Source organism: Lissotriton helveticus, chromosome 1_1 (assembly GCF_964261635.1).
Source record: "Lissotriton helveticus chromosome 1_1, aLisHel1.1, whole genome shotgun sequence".
Taxonomy (NCBI): domain Eukaryota; kingdom Metazoa; phylum Chordata; class Amphibia; order Caudata; family Salamandridae; genus Lissotriton; species Lissotriton helveticus.
Window position 1 is genome coordinate 1,310,837,791 of NC_136057.1, and position 23,200 is coordinate 1,310,860,990.

General features: G+C 47.2%; 1 protein-coding gene across 2 annotated transcripts in view; it reads left to right on the forward strand.

Moving 5' to 3' along the window:
* Positions 1-2,867: 2,867 nt before the first annotated feature.
* Positions 2,868-23,200, forward strand: part of ADGRE5 (adhesion G protein-coupled receptor E5) — a 160,810-nt gene continuing 140,477 nt past the window's right edge. The window contains exon 1 of one of the 2 annotated variants that reach the window (XM_078681490.1): positions 2,868-3,182. In XM_078681490.1, coding sequence (XP_078537616.1) covers positions 3,149-3,182 — 34 coding nt within the window. In that variant the 5' untranslated portion in view covers positions 2,868-3,148. The remainder of the gene's footprint in view (positions 3,183-23,200) is intronic. The other variant, XM_078681480.1, reaches the window with a different exon arrangement.

Below are 23,200 nucleotides of genomic sequence, written 5' to 3' on the forward strand. Positions count from 1 at the left end.
TGAGGGGCACTTCTGCGTGGTGGTCGTGAGGGAATTAGAGAAGGTGGTGGTAGGGGGGGCGCCAAACGTGATTGTCTGTCACACCAAGCGCCAGCAGCAGCTCTAAAGCTGGCCCTGCACACGTCCAACTATCGCCCCATCAGTCTGATAGATATATCACAAAAACTCTTTGGCAGACTGATTTTAAATCGTTTGCAGGTGTGGATCCATGATATGGACATCCTGTCACCATATCAGGCAGGATTCCGGGAGGGTGTATCTACTACTGACCAAATTTTTAGGCTTCAACTCCTTTATTGGAGAACAGCGGTTATCGAGGGCGGCAGTCTATATACCATCTTTGTAGACCTCCGTGCCGCCTTCGATTTGGTTCCCAGGGCAAGGTTGTGGAGCGTCATGAAGGACCTGAATGTCCCTGAGGATATTTTGGCAATCCTGATGAGGCTCCACTCAAACAATTATGCTCGAGTTAGGTGTGGCAAAGGTGGCAAACTAACCGAAAGGTTCCCCGTTCGCAGAGGTGTAAGACAGGGTTGTGTGCTTGCACCCACCCTGTTTTGTATCTTTGTGAACGGGGTAGTTGCCCACCTCAACAGGATTGCTAACTCCGATGCCCCAAAGTTGACTGGCAACAGGGTGCCCGCAATCATGTTTGCGGACGACACCCTGTTGCTGTCTAAATCTCCGATGGGGATCCAACGTATTTTGGATGGCTTCCTTGACTTTTGCTCTGAGAGGGGTTTGGAAATAAACCCCCAAAAAACCAAATTTATGATTCTAAATCCGAGCGCCCGAAATAGAGCCCCTCCCACGCTAGGAATGATCCAGTTAGAACGGGTCCATAACATTGAATATTTGGGCATCACGATAAACGAATATTTTGCTTGGTCAACTCACCTGGCCAAAGTGACCATCAAACTGGCACAGTTGGCGGGTGGCACTTTGTGCCTGGCGCGTAAATCAAGCTATCGACCTCTTGCCCCCATCATCCATATATATAAGATGCAAGCGAGAGCAGGGGTTACTTATGGGGGTGAGTTGTGGGGCTATATTCAACACCCGAAGCTGCAGGTTAGCGAGAATAAATTTCTGCGACAGCTAGCCACCCTTCCCCAGAGTACCCCATTACTTCCACTCAGGTTAGATCTGGGTATCATTCCAATCACAGAGGAACTGGGACTTAAACCCCTAAAATTCTGGAGGCGGTTGTGGTCCAGTCCTGATCTTATAACCTACAGAGAGGAATTACAGGAATTCTTGGTAACAGGGAAGATAAAGAAGATTCCTTGGCTGACCTATGTCAAGGTTAGGCTCGAAGAAATTGGGCTCCCAGAACTATGGTCCGACCCCATCAATTCATGTATAAAAACCTCCAAGAAGGCACTTACGAGCACTTATAATGACTTAATGCTCACTAAAGCCTTCAATAATTCTCCTGAGGGGTCCCTGACAAAATTATTCCTGAAAATTAAAGACACTTACACTCTCGAAAAGGTATTGGACAATATTTTCCCCGTGCTAACAAGGAAATTGTTCCTCCAGTGGCGCTATGGATGTCTTCCTCTGGGCTCGTACACAGCGTCTTGGACAGTGTGTCACACGACACCATCGTGCCCGATGTGCGCTTGCCCGATAGAGGATGACATCCACGCAATTTTCTTCTGTCGGGGTTATGACCGAAGCAGAAAATATTGGCTAGTCCCTATGCTCAGGAACCTAGGGTTTAGATCTTTTCATACTGCGTATAGAGTTTTAAAATCTGATCTTTCTCCTCATGTAGTTTTTGCATTGTCAAAATTTTTAACTGCATTATGGGTCACTCGAACTCGCATGCTGAAAAGACTGGTATAGTGGACTCCTCCAGCGATTTTCCCGCACGTTTTAATATTCAATGATTTTTTTTACCGATCGCACAATGTTTAATAAGTTTTTAAAATGTTTGTCTGTGTTGTATCTTTTATGATCTGTGATCGAAATAAAGATTTTTTGAAATGAAAATGAAAAACACTTGGGTTTATCTCCCTCACCCAAAATCTTACCTCATCAGAACTTTGATGTCAGGAGGCTGTGCTGCTTGGGTGAACACTTATAAAGTCCCAAGACTTATTAGCTATGGAAATTGGACCATAGTACATCATGTAAATATAATTCATGTAAATTCTGAAGTACAGTGAATTTACTCGGTTTCCGTGTTAGTTACATTGAATTTACATTCTCAACCTCTTTCAAAATGAATACGCCTAAACGCCCCGGCAATCTGCCACTCCCGCCCGCTCCTTTATCTATATATACATTCCCTCTGCTCCTCTTTACGGTACTCTGCTTCCATACAGATACTCCTGCTGTAATAAAATGTTCTCTGGCATCACTCAGGGAACTAAGTTGAGCTACATCAGCTACCAAAAACAAGCATTGGCATAGCCAATAGGTCTCGCCTTTGGGACCTTATAAGTGTTTACCCATGCAACAGTTGATGTTGTTGCACCAAGAATGTTGTGCTGCATAACTACATACTTATAAGGTCCCAAAAGCGAGACCTATTGGCTATGCCAATGCTTGTTTATTAATGTTGTTGAAAAGTGTTTGTTTGGGTAGATATTCATTCTTATGAGTAAGTCAGCTTTTACCAGTGCTTTAAATCAAATTGCATGTGTGTGGAAAGGGGGCTATGGAGAGATGAGGGGCACTTCTGCGTGGTGGTCGTGAGGGAATTAGAGAAGGTGGTGGTAGGGGGGGCGCCAAACGTGATTGTCTGTCACACCAAGCGCCAGCAGCAGCTCTAAAGCTGGCCCTGCACACGTCATGAACGTGACGCTCTCCATCTCCGGTTTCCACACATTACAGAACGGGACTTTCTCCTCTCCCACACCCACTCCACTTCTCATGCTTTCCACGGCGGGGCTCCCTCCCTCCTCCTCCACGCCCGCTCCGCTCCCGCAGCTGCCGCCCGGACGCGAGGTGCAGTCATTCGCTCGCAGCACGTGGGTGGGTGGGTCTCCCTGGGAGTGTCTGACAGCAGCTCCCGCCCTCAGCAGAGGCTGCGCTGCCCTGCCAGCCCACAGCCCTCAGTCTGACAGCGCCACTGCCCAGGAACTGTCTGCGATTAGCCGGGATCTGTCCGGAGGGTTCGTCTGTCTGTCCCGAGGTAATGATGCACGCAACGCGCTGCCTTCTGATTCTGGGTAAGGAAAGAGATTATTTTACACACTTCGCTCTGTGTCCTCGAATCTATAACGTTCTGCCTTTTGTGTAATTCCTCCATCATGCTCCGATGACCACCACTTTTCTTCTTACTCTACATGTTGTATTTTGCCGCTTCTGGGCGCTGTAAATCCGTTTTTAAACTCGGGATATGGAGGTGCAAGGAGCTCGAACGCTTTGTTGTATTCTTTTAGTGAGCACCCGCGTGGCAGCGCGTTACCCGCTATTAAATATCAGGTCATTCATTCCTCGGGGCCAGGCTTTCTCTACAAGTGATCTCAGTCAGCGCCCTCCGACCCCACACTGGGTGGTCTCAGGTCTGAAATGGATCTGTGTCCAGAGAATCGAAGCCCCTCTCTGTGCGGGCACTCACTCTATTTATAACGCTCCCCTCCCATGGGGGGACTATCAGTAGTGCAGCAGGCGCAGTGGCACCGGGTCCCAATCACCTAAGGGTCTCTGGGGTTTAAGGGGCTCTCTGCAGTCTGCACCCATATATGTGACTGCATTTCAGCACCTAAATGGGGACATTAGGGGTGGGGTGTTTTCAGCTTCCATTAGTGCGCGTGGCAGTCTCCCTACGCCACTGCCCTGCCAGTGGCATGGGGCAGGGGACCTCGGAAGAGGGTCCCTGCTTTGGGCTGCGTGTGGAAATGGGGTATCAGCAGAGTACGAGGGTGCGATAGATCAGTGAGGCCCCGCCCCCCAACAAGCACGCACACACCTGGCACGGGCGGTCTGATCTCGATGCCACCCTGCCCACAGATTGGCACTGCTGGCAGTGTGTTATAGATGTAAAATATGCCGTTTTACCACACACTCTCTGAAAGACACCGGCGCTGAAGCTGTAGTGTAATAACCAGAGCCTGACTGCTTTCTAGTTACACCGTGCGCAGTCTGTTACCTGCCTCGCCCTTACAGCGCTCCGAAGCCCACTGGCGGCACTACACTATACAAATAAATAAAAGCCAATGTGTCACACTGGAGAGGGCAGACGACGTGCCCTCAGGTTTCCTGGGGGGTGGGTCGAGGTGTGAGGGGCTGGTCGGTCTTGACGCCGCGGGAAACATTTGGAACTCATTCGTCGCAGTGTTATGGGATCTTAGTCAGGGATGTGTGGGTGGGAGGGGCCCCGGGGGGGGGGCGCCTTCCGTCTGGGCGTCAAAGAGGCCTTTGTCTCTGACAGGGACATCTCTGGTTGTGGGGTGGGGGTAGGGTCAGAGCAGCTCTCCAGAATGGATGGGGGCCTCATCTGTGCAAGAACAGCACAAGGCATTTCAATTACTGGAAATGGCTGGTGTTGGAAAGCACAAGGGGTTCAATGTGACATTGTGGGGGCGATAATGGGATTGGCCATTCTTAAATTGGAGGGGAGGGTGTGCAGAAGCTCTAGTTTGCTCCCCGGCACTGGGATCATCAAGGTCTGAAACCCCCGTCTCCCTCGCCCCCTTCCTCCCCCGCCCTTGGCTGTAAATGGGAGCTTAGGACCAGCTTTCTACAAAAGATGCCCGGTAGCACTGCCAGTAAATCACTCGTTTGCTAGTGGGAAGGGGGGTGAAGCCGTAGCGACATTCACTGTGTCCCGCGCAAACTAGGCAGAACGAGGTGGTTTAGGCGTGAGGACTTAAAGTGTCTGCCCAGGATCACACAGTGTTTTCATAAACAGAAGACGAAGTAAGATCCACTTTGGTTTTGACTCCGGTGGACACAAAACCACATTTCCTCCGCAGTCCATTTTTTATTTTAAAGTGTCATAAAGGTGTCGGCAAGTCCTAAATGAAGAATTTGTGTGGTCAGGGCACAGCTGTACGTCATCTTGGTGAAAAAGAACTCCGTGCACCAATGCACGCTTGCATGCCTCTGATTTCTCAGTCTGTGGGAAACTCCACTTGGGGGTTCGGAAAGCAGCGAGTGAGGTCGGAGGAGGGAGGGGCTGGGGGCAATGCGTTCCTCTAAACCACGTGCGGCTCCTTTAATCCTAAACCCTGAGGGGATGCCCCCATGATTGTCACTCCAGAAACCACCGAGTCACAATGCCCTTTCTATGCGTAGTGCCCTTTCTACATTGCTCAGTGGGCCAAGGCGCCCGCTGCAGTCATCAGCGTGCAGCAACGTGCAGTTCACAGGGTTCAATGGTGCTGGGCAGCTTATCCTTTCATCTCCACGGGGCCGATAATAAGTGCACCGCAGAGTAGGGTAACAGCCTGACTGTCACATGAGACTGCAGCAGCATTCCTACCAGCCATCACCATGCACAGAGAGGACGGCTCGGTCCTGCACGACTATCCTTATTGGGCCACACTCTCTCACATAGAAGCGCTTCGAAGCAGCTGCTAATCGCTCTAGAAAAACGAAATCTAGCACTGAACTATTGTCAGGACCACTCAAACTGTGCGGTTCTGAAGCCGTGGCTTTTTTTGTTTGTTTGCATAATTAGGGATTTGCCGCATTTGCCACATAATCCACTATCTGCTGCATAATTGCAGATTTTAACAAACAAAATGTTTGTAGCTCAAACGGATCAAAAGTTACTAAAAACGTGGGGATATGTGTTGGCGCGCTTCGGAAGACAATTGACAAGGTTAACTGGTCATCTTCCAGTTGCTTATTTATGTATTTGATTTGTTAAACTGGTACTAATGAGGGGAAGTCTTTGCCCAGACAGTATTGCCATGTGCACAAATGGCAAAATAATAAAGTAATAATATCAACAATGTGCCTTACTATGCTGCATAATTTATTCAACTTTGACGCATAATTGTAGTAGCGCTGACTATTGCGGGCAAGATTCATTGTTGCTAAAGGAAGCCAAGTTATCATTGTTTTACTCCGACTGGTGGCGACTTCTGGGCCCGCAGTTCCCGCGAGCCCTCTGTTACCTTCAAGCTGTGCAATAATAACACCTGATCAAGGTGCCACGAGTCTATCCTGGACAGGGAGTGCGCTAAACGTTCTTATTATTTATTTACATGTTCCCTAACGGGTTTAATGGTCATCAGAGTGTGTTACCCCAGCCAGAGACAATACAACTTCGCATGGAGGTCATGGTGTAGATGGAAGATGGGTTGTTGACCGGTTGCCATATAATAACAAACAATGTTTCATCCGGGTCTTTCGTTGACAATGGAGCATCGAGTGACAGAACACAAAATAAAGGGCTAATCCTGCAGGAGATGTGGAGAGGATGTGGCCTAACGGCTAGAGTGATTGACCTTGGTGCTGGGGAACCGGGTTCGAGTCTCGGCTGGGATGCTCAACAAACACCCTGTGATTCTTGGAAGGGAAACATCCATTACAACGCAGTCATTACAACGCACTACCTTTACAATGCAACTACCTTTACAACGCATGCCATTACACTGCATGTCACTACATTGCATGCCATTACAACACATGCCATTACAATACATTATGAGGTAAGTAATGGAATGTTTTAGTTTTAGGGTTGTTGTGGGTTTTGGGGTACATGGGAATAGTACTTTTTATTCCTACACTCTCCAATACTTACCCTACTGTTGCACTCACTGGAGTGGTAATAGTAATTTTTTCCCATACAGTATCCAACACTTACCCGACTGTTGCCCTAAAAATATTATGTGTTGTAATGGTGTGTGTTGTAATGGTATGCGTTGTAATTGAATGAGTTGTAATGGTAGTTTTAAAAAATGCGCTGTAATGGCATGCGTTGTAAAATCATGCAATGTAATGGTAGTTGCGATGTAAAAGCTGCGTTGTACAAGCATGTGTTGTAATTGTTTGCAATGCAACGTCATATATTCTTCTGGAAAAATGCTTAATCTCTCTGTACCTAACAAAAATTAATGTGTCCTTCTGTAACTCAACTGGTGCTCTGATACCTTCGGGTCTAGTTAGGCTATATAAAACTCAAAAAGAATGTCATGGGGCCCTGATTCTCCCACTATCTTCCAATTATTAATTGGCCTTGGCTTACATGGCCCTCACCTTTAAGGTTTTCGGGCCCGTGAAGAGTAGGTCTCCCACTGGGGCTGCAGGGAGCTGGGCTGCGCCTCTGAACATACTATAGAATCAATATATTGGCTTCGTTTGGGGGGAGATATCAGAATGGGCACTATTGAATCAGCATTACTTATTATTATTTATTATTTAAATCTTTATTTCGACATATACATTTCATAAAAGAAACACAGTAAAATACAGCTTTAAAAATGTTAAAACATCAATTACTCTTTCGTTTGGGGGGAGATATCAGAATGGGCACTATTGAATCAGCATTACTTATTATTATTTATTATTTAAATCTTTATTTCGACATATAAATGTCATAAAAGAAACACGGTAAAATACAGCTTTAAAAATGTTAAAACATCAATTACTCTTTCGTTTGGGGGGAGATATCAGAATGGGCACTATTGAATCAGCATTACGCACCAGGGATCTGGGAGGAGTGAGTCAATATTAACACCGGGGCTGCTTGGAGCTAGAAAGTATCAAGGGAAAGGTGCATAAAGGTGGGTACGGTGTGAAAGGAGGAAGGAGCCCCCCAACGAAGAGATCAATGTAGCGCTTAATTTTTGCACCCAGGTGGAATGATACTGAACCCCCAACAGTCAAGGAATGGAAGAAGAGATTGGACCATTGCATGGGTTTAGATAACCCAGTGCATACAGACTGGAGATGTGTCAGGAAATGTATAAAAATTTAGCAAGCGCGGGCAGACTACTAGGGAATTTGTCTAGAAACTATTGACTCACCTAAACGGTTGGAATTCCGGGGTCAAAAGTCATGGGTGCTGGAGGCAACTCTTTGAACCGAGACAGGGCGATCCACCACTGCAGGGCGCGGGAGTGAGGGATGAGAGGCGCGAGGGATGGGGATCAAGGTTGGATGACTGTTCTTTACTATAATTGTTTAGTAAAACATTTGTTATGTCTGTACTTTCAATGGCCTGATCCAAATAACTTCAACAAAATGTGTTGTAAAAATATGTATGCCAGTGGCTGTTAGCAGTACCTAATAAGTGAGTGCCAACAATCATTTTTTGTGATTTTTAGAATTATAAAATATTTTATTTCTGAAAATATGAGACTGTGAATTAAACATTACTAAGGTCTGTGGGGGAGGTAGTGATCTTCAGAGTGCTCAATCATTCAAATGATCCACTTTCCACTGCAGTCTGTCTCTGTCAGACACTTACGCTTTTTTCTACAAACATCTTTCTGAAATCTGCATATCTCACACATCATCTCTTCCCTCTTCAGCGCTGTATTTTAACTCTCCGTCTATATGTAGTTCCTTTCATCTTCTCATTTCAACATTCTGCAATACACTACCAACCCACTCATAAGCACTACATGTCCTTGTCCTTCGGTGCTTTCCAGTTCCAACACCTGAGCACCTCCTTAGCACACCACCATAAATGCCCACCCACTAGATGAACTTACCCAGACACCTGGAGGCGTCTCAGGCCACAGTGTGCGCACTATGACTCATAGGTTATATAAAAAAATACAGAAACACATCTGGAAAAAGAAAACATCCTTAGGGTAGGCAAGATGATGCAGAACGCGAAATGTAAACGGGGCTGCACCGCTGGCATGGATTGCCTTGAGGGTTTTACAGTCCCTGCTGTGAAATCTGTCAGTGTTTTGCCAGTAATGTTAAGGATATGAGTATAGGGCCGAAAGTCAATGTTTAATTATAACGGGTCTGGATCAGGGCCGGACTGGGAGCCCAAAGCAGCCCTGGCAATGTTGTCTGACGGATGTATGACGTACAACGCATGCTTTTTACCACGCATGCTGTTACAACGCGGTTTTTACAACGCATACCATTACAACGCATAGCGCTTTGGGGTGCTGGATAGTGAATAGTTTAATTTACTATTCCAACTCCAGTCCCCGTGGACACTAGGGAAGGTGTTGGATAGTAAATTAAATCTATTCCCTATCCTAGAGCGCCCCCCAGCGCAATGCGTTGTAATGGTTTTCGTTGTAAAACCTGCATTGTAATAGCACTGCGTGGTAAAAGTTGCGTTGTAAAGGATGTTTCCCTTGTCTGACACCACCTTCCCGGGGGGGGGCAAGTATGAAGTAGCGCTGATTTGTTGGGAGCTGATATTGCAGGGCTGCTGCAAAACATGCCCCCACCCATAACAAAACTAGTCCCCACCACTGCAAAACCGTCTCCCACCCTTTGACCCTCCTGGGGAAACACCCAGTGCCCGCTATGGCCAGTCCGGTCCTGTCTGAGACCCGGAGGGCACAGGCCCACTTAAAGCCCCCAAACCTGCTGCTGTTGGTACTCTCTGAGATGATTCAGTGCAGGAGTGACATGGACGTATTTTCAGGTGTGCACAGTCCTTGGTGGGGGGCACTTTGATGGGGGGCTGTTTATGCCGCAGAGGAGCCTATAAGAAGGGGTGTCCCTTAATTTAGTCTGAAGAGGAACAGCGCCTGGGAAACTTGCTTGAGTCCTTTCTTGGAGGATGAATGGTTTCATGGTTTTGCTTGGTACCAGCTGGCAATGGGTACCTTTTTTGCCATGTTTTTTATGTGTAAATGAAGTTTTTGTTTGTGGCCAGCGCTGTATATTGTCATTTATCAGAGCCTTGATGCTTCTGTTGCGTTGCTTGGGAGCTTACCCATCAACCCTCTGATACATTGAGACGTCCATAACAAGCTATTTATTTAAGGTAAGAGTTTGCCCACCCCACAGTCACCATACCACTGCTACAACTGCTGCTCCCCCTCCTTGTTACCAAAGGCCATGCCATGGACCAGTAACCAGGAAGCTTATTTGCTTGAACACATTCATTTGATTAAACAAGGGGGGAGGGGGTGGGTAAGAGAGAGAACATCTTAGAATAACATAATACCCAGGGCAGCTGCATTTAAGCAGCTGGGGAGGGTCATATTATAGGGCCATATTATGTTGCAGGGTTGAGCCAATAATGCGGCAAGAAAAGGCAAATTACGCGACGTAATGCAGCACATTTTGTGATAGTATTACTTCATTATTTGGTCACTGTTACATTTCTCAACACTGTCTGGGCACTGGTTGCACTTCATTCAGGCGGGCAACTAGAGCCAAATTTCGGGGGGGGGGCTGAAAAATATTTCGGGGGGGCTAATTCTTCCAACCACGGACAGAGTGGCTGTAAGAGGGCGTGAACACACAACCAAAGCCTCATTTACAATTGATGGTCTTTTAAAGACCTGTTAAGTACTCGGGTGCGGCTGCAATCAGACGGTCGCCAGCCCGCGAAGACGTGTCAGGCCGGGCTGACACACACGACGGGGGAGGGGGGGGGGGGGGGGGCTGAAGCCCCGTGAGCCCAATGGGTGTTGCGCCCCTGACTTCATTAGTACCAGTTTAGGTCCCAAATACAGCAATAAGCAACTGACAGGTGACCAGTCAAGCTTTGCAAAAGGCCGTTCGCTGCGCCGCAACACGTGTCGCTGCATTTTTAGTAACTTTTGAATCAATTGAGCTAGAAATTATTTTGTTTGTGAACATCAGCAGATTATGTAGCAGATGATGGATGAGGCAAATCTATAACTATGCAACAAATGTTGCTGCTGCACAACCGCAAAATTCCAATGGCCTCGACTATGGATGAACCCCCCCCCGTATCATATATGCATTGTATTGTGTTGTATCTGTGCTTATATAGCGCTACTGCCACCCTACGGGTATCCTGGCGCTTCAGATATCAGAGCACTTGATCGTCATGATGGTGAGCAGAAAGATGGGACGTGTGGATCAGAGTTTCGGAAATAGCCAGGTTTTCAGGCTCTTTCTGAATTCTGCATTCATGTATATATGTTCATGGTCTTGCTCGCCATGAACCTGACCAGTTGGGACTTCAAGGCGCTGTGCATAAGCAATGGGCTAGCACTTTCCTACTCTCTGGCAAGCAGTACAACAGAAATACGTGTACAGTAACATGAAAACGTGAACTTATGACCAGTCCAGTGGCTTGGGCTTTTGGCCAAAACATGTAGGCGCTTTGCTCAAATGGTAAATGTGACTCTTTGGGTGAATGTACCCACCCTCCTCGTCCAGGTTGCGCTCCCAGAAGCATTCGGGGCGGACTTTGCTCTCCAGGTACATTGTATTGCTGTTACTTCCTGCTGCGCCTGTTTCACTTGACTGTTGGCATCCAGACAATCTCTTGAGCAACCAGGAAATGTAAACGGGCATCAGACCGAGAGATCAAACTCGCTCCTTGAAGCTCTCTTCGCAGACGTCAAGCGCAAGTGCATTAAGTCTTGGTTATGTGGGTGAAGTGGGCGCATCTTGAAAGTTTGGGCAAAGTGCTAGCCTGCGGGGCGGCCCAGAGAGTTAAACGATTACACCTGAGACGTGCAGTGAACTGAAGGTTATTGGGCCAAAATGTAGAAAGGCCTGCTCAGCACTTGCATTGTTCTGATTTTGGTGACGTGAGTACTCTTATATCGGTTAGTAGTTACACCTTAAATGTATTGTGCTTAGAAACAGCAGTAGTGTGGTATGAAGTGCTATGTAAAAAAGTAGTTATTATTAAGCAGTGTGTAAGGGTTGTGACATCAGGTGGTGTGATCTACTTGGAAATGGGATGATTACTAGTAAGGGCAGTGCCTCAGAAGGTCCTAAGGGAGTGGGGCAGAATCAGGGGCATGGCTGGACCCTCGCCTCTCTGGATCTTGAGTCATCAGGCGCGTTAAGAAGTCTCCCAACTTCCACAGAAGGCATCGGTGTCAGATAGCTGATGTCTTGTCTTGGGGCATTCCCAATGGAGCCTTGGCCACACAGGGAAGTCAGTCTTTGCTGAGGTCTTGACACCAGCCTTCGCTCGCACACTTTAAGGCTGGCCTCCACCTGTGGCCCAGGTTAATATGTGATTTGTACCCACTGCCGCTTGCTAAAGGCCTGCATTGATGCTCACTTTTGTTGTCGACGGTAATTCTTGGCTTATAGAGGCGCCCATCTCAAACACTGCCACCGCCATATTGGGGGCTATTCTCAACATAATAGGGATCTGTGACAAAATACGGACACTGGCACACCGGAAGTAATATTTGGCAGATCAAGCACCAGTAAATTGGATGTGGTTCTTGGCATGAAGGAGGATAGCTGTGGAACATAGGAGGAGGTCATCCCTAACAAAATCTGGCCCTAACACACTAGAGGTCAATTTTGACATGGAGGGGACCCATGGTACATGGATAACTTTAATTGCAAATTTCTGGAACTGGCATATTGTATGTAATTGTTGGCATAAGGGGCGCTATTGGAATATGGGGGCACTTATGACAAAATGCTGTCCCTTGCACAATGGAGGTCCATTTTGGCATATAAGGGCACCTTTAGCACATTTTGAGAAAAAAGAGGGGGATCAACTACTTGAGGGCGTCAAGTTTCATTGGCTTGGCCGACCATGAATGGAAATGTGAAAAGTTTGCTTTAAAGTGACTGCATTTAAAACAAAATATTCTCAAGGAGAGAATCTCCCCGAAACCCGCAGAAGAAGTATGGCTCGTTTACTTCACTCGCCGCAGTTAGGGGCAAGTTTGGTATCCTACCCCACCCCTTTGAGAGATCACGTCAGCACCCTAGTGCAGGTCTATACAAAAGAGGCATTTGTCTTGTGTCTTTATTTTAATCACACAGATATTATGGAACGCTAGGGATGTCAATTCTGGTGATATCATCTGGGTTAAGGTCAGTTAACATCACTGTGTGGGAACATTTAGGGACTGTACACAAGTAGCCACCAGGCCTGCTGCGGCGTGGTGGCCGCCCGGGGGAAACGAGCAGCATGCGATAAAAATCTTTTAAAAACGGCACATTATGTTTATCAGGAGGTCATGTCAGTTAAATAAAACGTCTCTGTCTCACTGCAAATAGCTGATGTGTTTATTACCATATATAATCATTCCAGTGTGTCACTGATGTGCAGACCTCGACTCTCAGTTCCCCAATCCGTGGATTTAGGACAGTTATTTCATGTCACTGTTCACAACATGGGCCCTGCTGTCAAATTGTGGCTTCCGGGCGCTCTTCTATGCCAGCAGCTCCCACCCTACACATGGGCATCGCCCCACTAGTGATACCCTTCAGGTGGCAGGGGTTCGCTACTTGCAGTGACCGTTGTCCAATGTTCTCCAAAATTTGTAATGCTGTGTACCCCGCGTGTAAAACAAAGTCATCCACCCACCCACCCCGGAACAACAAACATTGTCTCACAATTATTCCATAAAATTGGCGGGTCTGAACAGATTTAACAATAGAAAAATTGCAGTTATGTTCAGTTATCTTTTTTTAAAATGCAATCAAGTATATGATTGACAATCTACTATTGGCCTGAACTCCTTAAAAGTATCCAAGTATCCTCAATGATCATTCATCAAAAACAAGGGGGGGGTTGAGGACTATTTGGAGCCCTCAATCCCTCCCTCACACTCACACCCACTCCCACCCAGGACACAGGGACAAAGGGCATTACTGATGGCCCATTAAAGAATGGCTCGCTGCCACCCTGGTTTCTTTCACTGAAAACACTGAACTGTGCTCAGCATGATGTTTGTCTCTGTTTCCCAGGGGCTTAATAAACACTCGTCTTGGCAGGGCCTGGTGCCTCCCCTGAGATCTATGTAGGCCCCCCATGGAGCGGGGGAGGGTCTGCTCCTTCCATTTGAAGACCTCTGCTTTGCTGCACTGAAGGCATGCCAGCGCAATAACCCCACAGTTTCATAAATCCTGACTCTTTACTGTGGCTTCCATATAAATTCTACAATAGTCTGAGAAGGGGACATTCTGGGGAGGGTAAATGCGAGCCAGCTGTCTCACTTTCCCAGCTCTCATTCCTTAAGGACAGGATTGTGGTGGCCAACAACAGAACCCTGAGGGTGATGTTCTGCAGGTCAGATTTATGGCAGAAACATGGGCCGGAATCACATTAGGGTTCACTATTAGCGGCAGTGCCTAATTTGTAAAACAAATAAGTGCCAGGGCCCTCGTCAGGAGGTCACCGCAGCTTGCACCACCCACTGCCACTGCCAGCGCTGCCAATGACAGTACCTACACAACTACTACCCATCACACTGCAACACGTGTGACAATGTAGACTGTTCGAGGCTTCCAAAAGTTATAAGAATTACTTGGAAAACAAGTATTAGTTGTTTTTAATGCATATTGAATGAATAAACACGTGCTTTTCTGCTCGTCTCTAAATGACACAAACAGCACCACCATGTGGCAGCTGTCATAATTGCCGGTGCTGACAAATACGTGCCGGTGCTGAGCACCGGAAACCACAGTCTCAAATTAAGCACTGCTCAGCAGCCCTTCTGAGCACCCACACACAGCACTTTGTTGACATGATATCTGCCTCTGACCATTCATTAAAAGAAGCTCTAGCATTTGAACTGGGAAATGGTGGGATTCTGGTCTGATCATCAAGTAGCTTCAATCATTTTTGTCTGGTAAAAAACAAAATAAGAAGCTGCGGTGTTTACATCTGGTGTAAGCCAAAGGCCTTTTGATTTTATCCAAATGACATGTCCAATATACCTGTAGGGTGTTTCAGCCAGCCACCCTTATTCATCTGTTTGATTTGTTGTTCGCGTTTTTCTTCTGTCCACTACAGCATACAGCAGTGAGACAGTCCTCTTAAGCCATCGGCTAACCTCATTGTGAGTGATGGCATTCTGCTTTTTCACATGGAGCCTATCCACACACTAAATAGATCCATTTATGGCCAGGCCTGCTATGGCAATGTGTGCCTTTTGAAACCATAACAAAATATGCTTTAGCCATTTTTAGGTTTCGCCTGGCGAACAGCTGCGCAGCAGCGTTTCGCGCAGGCGAAATCTTATGTTAGAACAGTATGGCCTTAGTGCCGCCTCTCTCTTCCATTGGCTACCTCCAAAAATGGAGGCTAGCCATTGGAAGAGAGAGGCGTCCGTCATTATGCGAGGCGATTCGTGGGCGTTCCCGTCGAATTTTTCTTATCCCGCCCCTTTGTGACGTCATTCCGGCGGTGGGCGGATGTTATATATTTTTTTGTCTCGGTATGTTTGTTTCATTTCCAATGTGTGCTTTGCAGGGGTGGGCTGCGCGATTTCACTTTCCTTGAGTTGCTAGCAGGTAAGTGGCATATTTTAATACTTTTTTTATCCCGTTCCCGCGCCCCCCTCCTGCTGTCCGTGAGCCCCCTAAAGCCCCCCCTCCCGCTGTCCGTGAGCCCGTCCCCCCTCCCGGCGAGCGAGGAAGCACACGCCTGGTCTTATCTGCGCTCCTCCAAGTGGCTATTTTAAGACTGTCTGTGCGATGCCTCGGGAAAATCAAAGATTAGCTGCTGTCATCGGCGTCTCATGCAGTTGGAAAGTATGTGCGTGTGCCCCTGGCTCGCTTTTCAGTCAGATGCAGTGAGTGCTCCAGATATTGCTATGAATCAGAGGCTGAAGTCCAGTTGTGTTGGGTGGCCTCGCTGGACGCGCTCCGTGCCTGTTTGTGAAACCTTTGGCTTTCACCGAAAATAAGTTCAAATGACGAAATTGTGTATTTGTGCAATGCCCCTGTCTCTTCGCACTGGCCATCTCTAGGGGGACGTGTCGTTCTTGGACTGCGGAATTTGGAGCAGTAAATAAATAGAGGATAGGGTGCGTAAATTGCGCTGACATTCCTTGTCGTCTAGTGCACTGTAACATTTGCGCACATTAAGGGTGGATTCGCTGTTCTCGATCAGGGCTTGCTAGAAATTAGCGTGTAACGCACTTAAATCCTACCCTGTAGGTGGACAGGGGCTAGAGGCATTTATTTACAAAGGGCTGAGTGGATGGATGTAAAAATAATTCGATATATTAAAAGGGGCAGCGTAACATCCAGGCTACAGCCTTTTTTAATCTGTGCTGCAACATGCGGAGGAAAGGCAAGCACCGGTCTGCTCACAGAAGCGTGACGCGTGTGCACCACTTCTGTGCGCCGGTGAGCATCTGTGTGCAAACAGGTCTCTGGAAGGGTACGAGGGTGCCCAAGAAATCTGTGTGCAAACACGGCTCGGGAAAGGTGGAGGACTGTCCAGTAACTTAAAAAAGAGCAGGACTTTGCTTTTGGGGGAAATAATAGCATCGACGCACGTACTTTGCGCATACACCTCAAGCCCTGTACCTTTGAGTAAAAAACAGGGTGACTGGAATGAAAATGCACACACACCATGGAGTTGATTACACATAAAGCACCTGCTGTGGTTTGCTGGTTGGTTGGTGTTAGTGTGCGTGCCAGTGTGGTTAGAGTGCGGGGTCGTTCAGCGCGCAGTGTGCACAGTGCTCGGGTGTCAACTGCGTGTGACAGCGGCTCGTGCCGCCCACTGGTTGTCCGGTGAAGCCGGCTGCCTATGGATAATTTATGCATCCTGCATCTTTCAGGAGCCCCGGGCTGTAAGCGGATGACTTCCTGGCTCCGAAGTCCTACCTGTTCCTGAGTAGCCAGCGGGCTGCTGTCTGGCGAGCAGCGCACTGGGCGCGCCCGGTTCATTTTCCCATCATGTATTATTTGTGCGTCTGCGAAGAGCTGAGTGAAAAGCCACTTTTGGGGAAACGTTGGGGGCGTGTTTATGAGCCGGCATGGCCGGCCTCTCTCAGCCACTGACCACCGTGTCTCCAGGCCCCTGGGGATCTGGTAAACTAGTGAGGCACCAGCAGGGGCTCTCCGGCACAGCCTTGTTGTGTGTTAAAGGTGTTAACTTGTGTGTGTGGTCCTGAGGTAGCCATACATTATAGGTGCGTGCTGGTGTGAAAACAGTGCCGATCACCTTAAACCCACCTTACCCACCCCCAGGCACTGACGTACCAGCACGGGCTCTCCATCCAAGCCTCCATGTGTACTGAAGGGGTTAACTGCTACTCTAAGGGTCCCGGGATGCCGTCCTTTGCAGCAATGCCTACTATTAAGCACGGACCATCTTATCACCAGAGCTCCTGGGACTCTGATGAACTATTTCTGCACCAGCTGCAGTTTTCCCCGCCCATCCGCGAAGTGCACTGTCATAAGGGCTGGGGTATGTCCGTGGACACATTGGAGGCGTCTTTGTGTGGGGTTAGCGTCGACCACCATAAAGCACTAATCAGCCTTGTAGCCAGCTGCCTCCAGAGTGTGGGGTGAACTATTGATGGTGGAGTGATGCTATGCTGCTGTCAGATAGGATAGGAAGGCGGCAGTGCACGGCACACTTGTGTAGAAATAGATGGGGTATTTGAGTGGAAATGAGTGCCGTAGCCTTGCGCTGCACCTGCCTCGCCCTGCTGTACAGAGATTAGCTGCTATGCAGAGGAGAGCTGCTGTGCAGGTTTTAGCTACTGTGCTAAAGTGATCAGGGCGCCAGTCGTGCTCTGCAGACTTGTGTGGAAACAGAGGTGGTGAAAACAAAGGCTCCGCTCTTGCATTGCACCTGCCTCGCTCTAGTATGCAGGGGGTAGCTCAGCTGCTGTGCAGGGGTTAGCTGCTGCTCAGGGTTTAGCTGCTGTGTGTGTGGCTGTGTGTGTGTGGCTCTCTGTATGTATGTGTGGCTGTGTGTGTGGCTCTCTGTATGTGTGTGTGTGGCTGTGTGTGTGTGGCTCTCTGTATGTGTGTGGCTGTGTGTGTCGCTCTCTGCATGTGCGTGTGTGGGAGAGACAGCAGTGTGAGAGCGACAGCAGTGTGAGAGAGACAGCAGTGTGAGTCTTCTAGGGAGAGCATGGTGTGTGGGAGAGCATGGTGTGTGAGAGGCAGCAGTGTGAGTCTTCTAGGGAGAGCATGGTGTGTGGGAGAGCATGGTGTGTAAGAGGCAGCAGTGTGTGAGAGACAGCAGTGTGAGAGACCTTTTATTTATGTTTTGGTTTTTGAAACATAAATAAAACGCATTGTTATCTGCAATATCATTAGCTCAAACTCGCGTAAATACGCGACCTATTGCATTGCAAATGCTATAGGTCTCGTATTTGCGAGAGATTAAGCTATTGGCATTGTAAATGACAATGCCATTTATTTATTTATTTTCAAAACCAACACATAAATAGAAATTGTCATTTACAATGCCAATAGCTCAAACTTTTCAAAAGGCGAAACCATTGCATTGTAAATGCTTGTTTTTTTTTTGCATTAGCAAGGACTCAGCAACTTGCCTAAAAATAAAGTTTTACAAAATACATGATAAAACAAAACACGCTTTGACATAGTGTAAAGTCCAGTCCTATTGGTTTTGTCAATGCTATGTGACTTTTGCTGAAGGTTCCTGAAAGTCATGCCGGGGTTGGTTGACCATAAGCAGGGCCACTGGAATTATGCAATTGTGCGGCCACAGGGATTTTCACATAGTTATAGATTTACCATATTCAACACATAATCCACCATCTACCACATAATCGGAAGATTTGAACAAAAAAAAGGTTTTGTTTCTAGCTCAAACAGTTAAAAAGTTACTTGAAATACACCAACACGTGTTGCAGCGCAGTGGAAGGCCCTTTGCAAAGCTGGGCTTAAGACCTCTCTGTTGCTTATTGCTATATTTGTGTTGAACTGGTTCTAAAGAGGTGCAAACAATGCTGAGACAGTGTTACTAAGTTTAAAATGATGAAATAATAAAGTAATACTATTAGACAATGTGCCGCATTATGCCGCATAATATGCCCTTTCTTGCTGCATAATTCACTCACCCCTGCTGCATAATTTGGTCCTCTCCTACCGCATAATTATAGTGGCCTTGACCATGAGTGTCAGTGTCACCAGTGCATGTTGTTTCACCTATGGAATGCCCACATTCTTCGAAGCTAATACGTAAAGGCATTTGTAGACATGCTTCCTAACAATTGAAAAGATAGGACTGGAATTTTAGATTACAATGGCTGGCAAAAGGAAAGGCCAGGACTGGAACCCTAGAGCCCTACGGTCAATGGAAGGTTTGATCCTTCGTCCAGTCTAGTTTCAGTGTCTGCAGCAAGCCTCTCATATCCACATTAATGCTTCTTGCACAGTCAAAGCCCCTTACAAGGCACTCGTGCACAGTCAAGTAAGTGTGAGCCACAGACGATAATTGAAACGGACGAGATCTATTGGGAAAGAGGTTCCCAATCTTTTCTAATTTTACAAAAACAGTTTCTTACTTTTTGTTAAAAGAACATGTTCCTGAATGGTGACAAGTATGGACGTCAACACCAGATAGATTTTCCTATGTTAGCGGTCTTCATTGAATCTCTGAGTGAGCCAGCTTTTATTTACATGTGTAGTGCTGAATTCAAGAGCACAGCCATTCACTCACCCATTCATCCACTAGTGGGTGGTGCAAGCTGTGGTGACCACCATGTCTGTAAAAAGGCAGGAGACTTGTTGTTAATTATAGTGTGTTATTAAAGTGTGACTTATGGGTGATGGTCAGGACTTTACTCTGGACATGTACACAGACCATCAGCCAATGGAGGGGCATTGGTGCAATGACATCTGTAAAGTTCTACCTGCGATTCTTCAGTTCTGCAGCAATATCATCAATTGAGCCAATGGAGTAAGAGCAGCTCACCTTTGTTTTCGCCCATATTCTGACGACACACGTTTGCTAGCTTGACCTCGTGATATAACCAAAACTTTGCGAACTCCTTTTTTACAAAATGCCTACACTTCACAAGGACCACCAAAAATTGCTTTCTACAGAGAGGGGCAGATCTGCTAAGAGGCATGGAAGTCATTGTCGGAGAAGCGGAGTGAGAAGGACCTCAATCATACATCTTGGAACTCTGGAATATTTTTGGCTACTAGAATTGTCCTCAACAGATGTCTACTGTCAGTTTGTTGTCTACCTGTCCCGGTGATCCATTTAGGTATAGGCTGATGGGTGGATCCTATTGTTGGTGATGACCGAAGTTGGGAGTTCTGTCTGAGTCGCTTGAAGAAGTCACATCTTTCTAGTTTCTCTAACAAATAAGCAACCTCAGACTATTCAAGATGGAAGAACATTGCAAAACTGTTGATCCATAGCTACATCTCCCAATCGGAATGCGTAGATTGCATAGTGAGTAGCACTGTGAAATGCAGGCAACCTTACTAACTACAAGCCCTGCTGAGGAAATGTGAGACTTGGAGAAGTCACAGGACAGAACTATTAGTCAGTGTTCAGAACCACTCATTTCATTCAGAGTCTAGAACCACTGAGTTCAGGATCCACAGTTAAATTCCCACTGCCCAAGATGAATCAAAAAGCATGAAACTAAGGTTTCAGCCATCACCCGAGAGTCTGACATAGAGAACCCTGGAGTATGGAGAAGCAGAGGTCAGTCATGATCTAGAACCTGAGTATGTGTTTTCAGACTCAGAACTCAGCCATAGTAGGGAACTTTATGTGGGTGTGCATTTATATTTACAGAGCACTAACCTAGCTAGAGGGAAACTGAGGCTGCGCAACTTGGTGTATAGAAGATACAAGATTATGTACAGAAGGCATGATAGCAGTGGGAGAATGAGTCTGAGTGGAGTGGGTTGTGGGTGGATAGAAAGAACTAGCATTTATCTAGAACCTGTCATTCATGCCAGTATCCTGAACTCCATGGGCAGTATTAAAATTCTTTGAGTATAAGTCAAAAGTGGATCAATCTCGGAAGTGTGCCTTTGTCCAGAATCCAGAGATGATTCATCACACAAACTCTGAGGTTTAGCCGCTCTCTAGTCCTCCCTACATCATTCATGTCACCGAACCTAAAGCTCAGTCAGTATCTAGAACCACCGAGAACATTCATTCGCAGACTCCCAAAGCTCAGCCATATCTAGAACATCTTAGATGAGTTGGCTCAGGAGCCCCAGTGCCCAGGCTGCAGTCAATCATTAACTGCCCTCTGGCATAGTCTGGCTCTTCCTCAGTGCCTGCATGAACTGCTTCTGCTTGTGTTTACACCATGTTCAGTATTATGGGCCTTGCGGTTCCGCGGCAGGAAGAGCGCACTTCCTCAAATACACTTCTTTGTTTTAGGTTTTGGTAGTCATCACACTTTTTTGCAATTAAGAAGTATGTGAATGAAGACTGGAGGAAGGGTTTAGAGAAGTTTGTGTAGATATGTTATTGCCGTTTTGCGGATTAGTGCCACCTTGGATAAGCCGTTGTGCAGGCCGGCTACATATGACAATGCATTTTTGGACAGAAAATCTCCTGACTTGAGATCATCATAGCAAATTGTCGATTTTTGACCCCCACTACAGCACAAAATTATGGGTGTGTGCTAGAGGCATGCGTATAACCCAGATTGAGACCCATTATAGAGGGCTGCGGTCTGTAGGGGCACATCATATGCACCCTGAATAACAACATTGACTATCATCAGCTTGCTGGGCTGCAGATGACTGACAGTGGTGACAGCAATAAAGATTATAGGGCCAGGCTGTCATTTTCGCCTGTTTTTGCCAAAGAGATTTTCCTATGAACCTCTTCCACCTTTTTGAAATGTGTCTACCCCCAGTAACTGGATCTTTCTCACATCCATGTGGGACATGGATGTCACAGGTCTATGATTGTGTACTGTGTAGAGAAAGTATGCGGAGCGTGTGTGATATATGTAGCCATAGCCACATTAGAATCCATTTTCTATTACCTCCATCTCTGTGTGATGCCTGAAATGGAGGGTTGGAGGTATCCCAGAAAACAGATGTGAAAAGCAGGGCTTCTTCAGACTATTTCAGTGATATACGGTGATCGTTTGTTAGAGGGTCAGTGTTATAATGTTTTTGTTGTTATATGCATCTCCCTTTGTTGTTATATGTGTGTCTCCATACATTTGATTATTTATTATCATTATGGGGGGGGGGGGGGGTGATGTACAACAGTCAGACTCTTGGGTGCAGAAGAGAGGAGGAGGGTGACCCTTTGAGGTTTAGGGAGTTTCCTCAGACCTTTTCCGGCCCTCAGTTCACTGGCAGCACTACCCCAAGTGGTTAAAAGGCAGTTAAATGGGCCAGCCTCCATTTGTTTTTGTTTTGTACCCTTGACCTTGGTCTCTCCTACCAAGAGACTCCCCGACAGCTCAGTCCAACTTTCCTACTAGTACCTTGTAACAAAGATCATGGTCACACCAGTGACAACAGAGCCACTGGTGTGACCCCATGGCTGATCTCCATGGCTGAGGTAAGCATCGCCAACTCACCTCGCCAGGTTCAGGACCAGATCATGGGACGTTTTACAGCTTCGCAGGAAAAGCTGCCTCGAAGCCTGCCTTGAAGTAAGGAAGGAACAAGCAGATCAATTGCTGAGGAGTGGCATTGTGGATGTCTTTGATTGAGAAAGAAGCCACCTAGAAAAGGATAGCAATAAAGGAAGCTGAGGAGGAGACAAACTGTGACAGCCAATTTATCTGGAGAAAACCTGCCCGCTTGGGACAGCCGTGGAGAAGTGTGGCTCACTGGTTAGAGGAGGCAGACCTGGAAGCAGAGGTCAGCCCGGGACCAGGGTTCAATTCCCGGCTCGGCGGCGTCTTGAGTCTTAAAAAATGTCCATGGACTCCGGTGCCTACTCGATTCACGGGTTCACACTCTGCGACTCTGGGCAATAGCTTGCTTAATCTCCACAACGGCCCCTCGCGGTGGGATGCCTGGCTTTCACCTTGCGGATACCCTGCCGGGGTTATCTCACAGGGGAATACCAGGACGGGTTCCCTAAGCAAGCGCTTAGAGACCGCTTGGTGATTTGCGCTATATAAATTCCTGTACATTTACATTAATGAAGTGCTCAGAGAGCGACCCTGCTATCAGAACCTACCGCATCTAGGTAGGTGGTGCTATAAACTTAAGACTGGCATCAACTGCACTGGACTGAACTGTGCGAATAAGGAAGGCCGCCGCCACTCACGGATAAGGACATCTGTTGATTTCCTATTCACCCCAGCAACCGGGGCAAACTTCTAGCTTTGTATGGGGAGGGGGCTGCTGTTTAGGTCCAAGGAAGAACCTGAGAAGCAGGACTCATCACACCACAAACACTATGACTGCCTTGCTGTTGCTTCACTGCCAGTAATGGAGATGCCTGTAC